This window comes from Eimeria acervulina, genomic scaffold, assembly GCF_000499425.1.
Source record: "Eimeria acervulina Houghton genomic scaffold, Eah_scaff1364, whole genome shotgun sequence".
Lineage (NCBI taxonomy): Eukaryota > Apicomplexa > Conoidasida > Eucoccidiorida > Eimeriidae > Eimeria > Eimeria acervulina.
The window spans coordinates 1-7,787 of NW_013549249.1; the positions used below are offsets into that span (position 1 = coordinate 1).

General features: G+C 51.7%; 1 protein-coding gene across 1 annotated transcript; it reads right to left on the minus strand.

Moving 5' to 3' along the window:
• Positions 1 to 735: 735 nt before the first annotated feature.
• On the minus strand, positions 736 to 7,171 carry EAH_00058950 (hypothetical protein, conserved; the record flags this gene model as incomplete). Its single annotated transcript, XM_013393622.1, has 2 exons — positions 736 to 2,587; positions 3,092 to 7,171. Coding segments are annotated over 2 exons (5,932 nt in total), but the record flags the coding sequence as incomplete, so codon positions are not given.
• Between the last annotated feature and the right edge of the window lie 616 nt (positions 7,172 to 7,787).

Genomic DNA, 7,787 nt, shown 5'->3' on the forward strand with positions numbered 1-7,787 from the left:
TGTATATATATATATATATATATATATATATATATATATATATATTTATATATATATATATATACATAAAATATATATATATATATATACGCAAGATATTACATTAGGCAATTGGTAATAACATAATTACACTACTAAATAAACAAAATAATAATAATAATAATAATAATAATAATAATAATAATAATAATAATAATAATAAATAATAATAATAATTAATAATAGTGATTAATAATAATAATAATAATAATTAATAATAATAATAATAATAATAATAAATATTAATAATAAATATTAATAAATATTATCTGCAGCCTTTAGTGCAGTGCGGTGTATGCTTACCTTTGTAAGGAATGATGATTTGTTTGGGTGTACATACAGTTTGATAAGTTTTTCTTTCGCAGGTATATTCTTTATAAATATAATTAGTTGAGTAGCATACAGCTTGCTGCTGCTGCTGCTGCATGCTGCATTGCTGCTGCATCGCTGTTTGTTTACACGGATAACTTTGCTTCGTAATAACAGGTTTTAAGCATTGAACAAGCACATTCTTATGTATTTGCTTGCATATCTCTCTTTCACAGGGCTCCTCTACTTGTTTAATTACTTTTCGCTTGCATTCTTTATTAACTACTTTACAGACAGTTCTTACAACAGGCTTCTGACATGTATATACTTCTTCTCTTTGTACAGGGCTGCTGCAGATTGCTTGCTGCTGCACTTGCTGCGGCTTACATTCTTCTTGCTGCTGCTGCTGCATGCATTCATATGCCTCTTGCACCATCACCTCTCGTACGCAAGTACCCGCAACCTTCACGTTGATTTTCTTACATTGCTTCTGCTGCTTATATTGAGTGCATGTAGCAGCAACTTGCTGCTGCACTTCTACTGTACATACAGCTGGAACATCAACAGCAACTGTTATGCAGTGGGGCTGCTGCTGCTGCTGCATGCAGGGATATGCTTCTGTTGCTGCTACTGTCCTTGTGCATGTTGCTTCCACCATCTTCTTTACCCGCTTGCATACCCGTTCAGGTGCCTCTTTGCTGCTGCTGCTGGTGTATGCTGCTGCTGCTGCTGCAGCAGGAGCAGCAGCAACAGCAACCGCAACAACACCGCTCTCCTGCGGGGCCTCCCTACCTCTCTTCTTCTTCTTTACACCGAGCATTCGTTGCTGCTGCAGCAAACCCCCGTTGAGGTTTAAGTTATAATAGCTATCTCCTGCTCCTGCTGCTGCTGCTGCTGCTGCTGCTGCTGCTGCTGCTGCTCCTGATGCTCCTGCTGCTGCTGCTACTCCTCCTGCTCCTGCTGCTGCTGCTGCTGCTGCTTGTCCTTCTCCTATTCCCCCACCCCACACCCCCGTTGGGCCCTCTCCAAACCGCTCTTCATTAAATTCGTCTTCTTCAAACATGTTGCCGCTCTCATCTAAGTAGGAATCATCAATGGCCCCATCCTCATACCCAGGGTTCCCCTCAAAGGGGCCCCCCATTTGGGGGCCCCCCATTTGGGGGGCCCCCTGAAGGGATCCCCCCATTTGAGAGGCTCCCTGGAGGGGCCCCCTTAGTTGAGGGGCCCCTTGAAGAGCCCCCCCCATTTGAGGGGCCCCCTGTAGGGCCCCCCCCATTTGAGGGGCCCCCTGTAGGGGGCCTCCCATTTGAAGGGCCCCCTGAATGGGGCCCCCCATTTGGGGGCTCCCCCCCATTTGAGGGGCTCCTTGAAGGCCCCCCCCCATTTGGGGGGCCCCTTGAAGGGCCCCCCCCATTTGAGGGGCCCCCTGTAGGGCTCCACCCATTTGAGGGGCCCCCTGTAGGGGGCCTCCCATTTGAAGGGCCCCTCCCATTTGGGGGGCCCCTTGAAGAGCTCCACCCATTTGGGGGGCCCCTTGAAGGCCCCCCCCCATTTGGGGGGCCCCTTGGAGGGAGCCCCCCATTTGAAGGGCCCCCTGAATGGGGCCCCCCATTTGGGGGGCCCCCTGGAGGCCCCCTCCCATTTGGGTGGCCCCTTGAAGGGCCCCCCCCATTTGCGGGGCCCCCTGGAGGCCCCCTCCCATTTGAGGGGCCCCCTGGAGGGGCCCCCCCATTTGAGGGGCCCCCTGGAGGAGCCCCCCCATTTGAGGGGCCCCCTGGAGGGGCCCCCCCATTTGGGGGCCCCCTTGAAGGGGGCCCTCAAGTTGAAGGGGGTCTTCGTCTAGGGTGTCTTCTTCTAGATCTAGCAGGTCCTGTGCTACTGGTAATTGCTGCTGCTGCATCTGCTGCATTTGTTGCATCTGCTGCATCTGCTGCATTTGCTGCATTTGCTGCATGTATTGCTGCTGTTCTTGCTGCTGCTGCATATGCGGGTGTTGCTGTTGAAGTATTTGCTGGTCTATGACTTCTTCTTCAAGATCATCAGGAAGAAGAGGAGGAGAAGGCATGAGTAGCTGCTGCTGCGGCTGCTGCTGCAGCAGCAGAAGCTGCTGCTGCTGCTGCAGCTGCAGCTGCTCTTCGTGATGCTGTTTATGTTGTGGATGAGGATGATGTCTTTGTTTGTTTGTGCATTTTAATATAGTTGTTGGTTTCTTACATTTATATTTTTCTTCTCTTTCTATCTGTCGCATGCATTTAGCAGGAACAGCAACCTGCTGCATGCTACATTTATTTATTTCTTTCTTCTTTAAACAGGGCTGCTGCTGCAGCACGTTTATTTGCTGCATGCACGGTGTCTCTACAGGTACTTTAACTTTCTTACATTTTGTTTGGATCTTATCTTTTTCACAGGGATACTTTTGTTTCTTTTTAACATCTCTATAACAGACAGCAGCAACAGGAACAGTAACAGCCCTACATATTATTTGGGTTTGCTGCTGCATGCAGGGCCGCTGCTGCAGCTCTGTTATATTTCTGCTACACAGCTGCTCCTCCATAGCTCGCACTTTCTTACACACCCTCTTGCTGCAGGGATATCTCTCAATGACTTCTCTTTCAGAGAGGCAGGTAGACATTACTTTGCTGCACTGCTGCTGCTGCTGCTGCTGCATGCATAGCTGCTGCTGCTGCTGCTCCACCTCTCGTGTGCATGTCGACTCTACATACACCGGAACTGCAGCACATACTTCTTTTTCTACTGTCTTTAAGCAGCTGTATGCTTCCTTTACTGCTATTTTCTTCTTACAAATCGATAGCTGAGGGACTAGCACTGTCTTACAGACTTCGCCCCCACTCAGACGCCTCACTGGGGCAGCAGCAGCAGCAGCAGCAGCAGCAACAATTGCTCCTGCTGCTCCTGCTGCTGCTCGTCCTCCTGCTCCTGTTTCTGGTGCTGCTGCTGTAGACTCAGCGTCTGCTGATGCTGCTGTTGCTGCTGCTGTTGATGGTTCTGTTGCTGCTGCTGTTGCTGATGTGGATTCATCGTCTGCTGTTGCTTCTGATGCTGCTGCTGCTTCTGATGCTGCTGCTGTTGCTGTTGCTGTTGCTGGGCTATTGTCTGCTGCCTCTGCTTGTTCTTGAGCTGATAGACGCCGTACTGAGGGAGCATCAGCAGGAACAACTGCTCCTGCTGCTGCAGCAGCTGCTGCTGTTGCTGCTTCTGTGGATTTCTCCTCGTCCGCTGCTGTTGCAGCTCCTGCTGCTGCAGCAGCTGCTGCTGCTGGTGTTGCTGCTGCTGTGGCGTCTTCTGCTGCTGCTGCTGCTGCTGTTTCTTCTTGAGTTGACAGCTGGATCAAAGAGGAACCAGCAGAAGGAATCAGTGCTCCTGCTGCTGCTGCTGCTGCTGCTGCTGCTTCTGTTGCTGCAGCTGCTGCTGGGGCATGATCTGCCACTGGTGTTGCTGCTGCTGCTGCTGCTGCTTCTGTTGCTGCTTGTTCTTTAGCTGAGAGACGGCGAAGGGAGGTAGCAGCAAACGTAACGAATGCTGCTGCTCCGTCTGCTGACTGGTGTGCTGTTGCTGCTGCTGGTGATCGGCCTGCTGCTGCTTGCTTTGCTGCTGCTGCTGCTGCTGAAACACGGGCTCCTCCTGCTGCTGCTGCTTCGTCTGCAGCTGCCTCTGTGGCTCTTGCTTGTTGTGCTGCTGCTGCTTTTTCTGCTGCTGCTGTTGCACTTGCTGCTGCCGCTGCTGCTTTTGCTGCTGCTGCTGCCTGTTCTGGTGCTGCTGCTTGTGCTCCTGCTGCTGCTTTAGCTGCTGCTGCTGCCTTTGCTGCTGCTGCTTGTTCTGCTGCTGCTGGTGCTTCCTTTGCTACTACTGCTTGTTCTGCTGCTGCTGGTGCTTCCTTTGCTGCTGCTGCTGCTTGTTCTGCTGCTGCTGGTGCTTCCTTTGCTGCTGCTGCTTGTTCTGCTGCTGCTGGTGCTGCCTTTGCTGCTGCTGCTGCTGCCTTTGCTGCTGCTGCTGCTGCCTTTGCTGCTGCTGCTTGTTCTGCTGCTGCTGGTGCTGCCTTTGCTGCTGCTGCTTGTTCTGCTGCTGCTGCTGCTGCTGCTTGCTCATTAGCCGACGCACGAAAAGTGAAGGCACCAACAGAAGGTGCTGCTTGGCTCGCTGCTGCTGCTGCTGCTGCTGCTTGTCTTGTTGCTGCTTGTTCTGCTGCTGCTGCCTTTGCTGCTGCTGGGCTGGCAGCTTGATTTGCTGTTGCTTCACCTGATACTCTCTCTGCTGCTGCTGTTGCTGCGGCTTGTTGTGCTGCTGCTGCTGTTTTTGCTTCCTTTGCCGCTGCTCCAGCTACTGCTGTTGTTGCTGCTGCTCTTGCTGCTGCTGTTGTTGCTTTCTTCGCCTGCTCTGCTGTTGCTGCTGCCTGCTGTGCTCCTGCTGCTGCTGGATGCCCTGCTGCTGCTACTGTTTGTCTTGCTGCTGCTGTTACGTTTGCTGCTTCTTCTGCGTTTGCTGCTTCTTGTCTTGCTGCTGCTTGTCTCCCTGCTGCTCCCGTTGCTGCTGCTGCTGCTGCTGCTTCTTCTGCCGGTTCTTCCTTTGCTGCTGCTGCTCTCAGTTTTGTTGCTGCTTCGGCTGTTGCTGCGGCCGGCTCTGCTACTCCAGCAGCAGCGGCTGCTGCTGCTTCATTTGATGCTGCAGCGCCTGGTGCTGCTCCCTTTGCTGCTGCAGGTGCTGCTTCTCGTCTTGCTGCTGCTGCTGCTGCTGCTGCTGCTGCAGGTGCTTCTGCTGCAGCAGCTCCTGCTGCAGGCGCTGTTGCTTGTCTTGCTGTTGCTTCCTTTGCTGCTGCTCCTCTTGCTGCGGTTCCTCTCCCTGCTGCTGCAGGTGCTGCTGCTTGCCGTGCTGCTGCTTCGTTTGCTGTTCCTTGCCTTGCTGCTGCAGGTGCTGCTGTTGCAATTGCTGCTTTTGCTGCTGCTGCAGATGCTGCTGCTACCTTCGCTGCTGCTTCGTTCGCTTCTACTTGTTGTGGTGCTGCAGGTACTGCTGCTGCAGGTGCTTCTGCTGCAGGCACTGCGGCTTGTCTGGCTGCTGCTTGTCTTGCTGCTGCTACGTTAGCTGCTGCTTCACCTGCTGCTGCTTGCCGTGCTGCTGCTTCCTTTGCTGCTGCTGCAGGTGCTGCCGGTGCAGATGCTGTTGCTTCTCTTGCTGCTTGTTTTGCTGTGGCGTCTGCTTGTCTTGCTGCTGGTGCTGCTGCTGCCGCTGCTGGTGCAGCTGCTGTAGTTGCTACTGCTGCTGGCGCTGCTGCTGCAGGTGCTGCTACTGCAGGTTTTGCTGCTGCTGCTCCTGCCGGTGTTGCTGCTGCACGTGCTGCTGCTGCAAGTGCTGTTGCTGGCGGCGCTGCTGCACTTTTGGCTGTTACTGTGTCTCTTTGTGCTGCTGCTGCTGTTTCTGTTGCTGCTGCTGTTGCTGCTTTTTTTGCTGCTGCTGCTGTACTTGCTGCTGCATTTGTTGTTGCTGCTGCTGCATTTGCTGTTGCTGCTTCTGCATTTGTTCTTGTTGCTGCTGCTTTTGTTGTTGCTGCTGATGCTGCCTCATGTGCTGCTACTGCTTCCCTCTGGTCTGTTTGTGCTACTGCTGCAGTTGCTGCTGCTGCAGGTGCTGCTGCTGCAGTTGCTGGGACTGCTGCAGGTGCTGCTGCTGCTCTTGTTGCTGTTGCTGCTGCATTTGTTGTTGCTGCTGCATTTGTTGTTGCTGCTGCTGCTTTTGCTGCTGACGGCGCCTCTGCAGCAGGGTGTGGTGCTGCTCTCGCTGCAGTCGCTGGGACTGCTCTGGTTGCTGCTGCTGCTGCTGCTGCTGGGACCGCTGCTGCAGGTGTCGATCGTGCTGCTGCTGCTGCTGCTGCCGCTCTTGCTGCTGCTGCTCTTGCTGCAGCAGCAGCAGCTTGTGCTGCTGCTTGTGCTGCTGCTAACGCTGCTGGTGGTGCTGCAGCTGCTGCGGCGGCGTTCTCTGTAGAAGCAACTGGCCGTGCTCTCTCTGCTGCTCCTGCAGCAGCAGGTGTTGCTGCAGCAGCAGCAGGTGTTGCTGCAGCAGCAGCAGGTGTTGCTGCAGCAGCAGCAGGTGTTGCGACAGTAGCAGCAGGTGTTGCTGCAGCAGCAGCAGGTGCCGCCGCTGCTGCTCTTGGCTCTGATGGTGCTGCTGCTGCTATTGCTGCTCCTGCTTGTGGTGCTGCAGCTGCTTTTGCTTGTGGTGCTGCTGCTGCGCCTGCAACAGGTGTTTTGGCTGCTGCAGGTGCTGCTGCTGCTGCTGCTGCTAGTGCCGGCGCTGGTGCTGCTGCTGCTGCTGGTGCTGCTGCTGCGGCTGGTGCCGGTACTGCTGCTGCTGCTGCTCTCGGTGCTGCTGCTGCTGCTGATCTCGGTGCAGCTGCTGCTGCAGCGTTTGCTGCTCTGTGTGGAGCCGGAGCTGCTGCTCCTGCTGCTGCTGGCTTTTGCAGTGGATAAGCTGCTGCTGCTGGCCTTCCTGCTGCTGCTGCTGCTGCTGCTGTTGGGGCTGTTGCAGGAGATGAGTTTGCTGCTGGTGCTGCTGCTGCAGGACGTGCTGCTGCTGCTGCTGCTGATTCTGGTACTGCTCTTGCTGCTGCTGCTGCTGCTGCTGTATTTGCTGCTGCTGCAGTTGTTGCTGCAGCAGCAGTCGTCGTTGGTGGCGGCGCAGCAGAAGCAGTAGCAGCTGTTGCTGCTGCTGCTGCTGCTTCTTCACGGGTGGAGAACAGCAGCAGCAGCAGCAGCAGCAGCAACCAGCAGCAGCAGCTGCTGCTAGAGAAGTAGCTGCTGCTCCTCCACATGGATCCTGTCTTAGTCGTCTTTACTTCACGCGTTGCTGCTGCAGCAGCAAACATAATTTAAAGAAGCAAAATGAACAAATAAAAATAAAAGAAAGAAGATAATAACAGAGACAAATGGTGCATCTCTCTCTGATTTAACTCTTTTCTGCTGTCTTCTTCGCGTTCTTCTTCTTTATTTTATTATTTTTTATCTTTTTGTTTATTTTATTATCTTTTATCTTTTTGTTTATTTTATTATTTTTTATCTTCTTCTTTATGTCCTTCGTCTTGATGTTTCTTCTTCTTTATCTTCTTTATCTTCTTCTTTATCTTCTTTATATTATTATTTGTCTTCTTTATACTATTATTTATCTTCTTGTTCAGGGCTCTTTATATTATTATTATTTATCTTTTTCTTTATATTATTATTATTTATCTTCTTTATATTATTTTTATTTATCTTCTTCTTTATCTTTTTCTTTATATTATTATTATTTATCTTCTTCTTTATCTTCTTTGTCTTCTTCTTTGTCTTGTCCTTCTTGTTGTTCTTCTTCTTTATCTTTTTTTATATTCTTCTTCTTCTTCTTCTTCTTCTTCTTCTTCTTCTTCTTCTTCTTCTTCTTCTTCTTCTTCT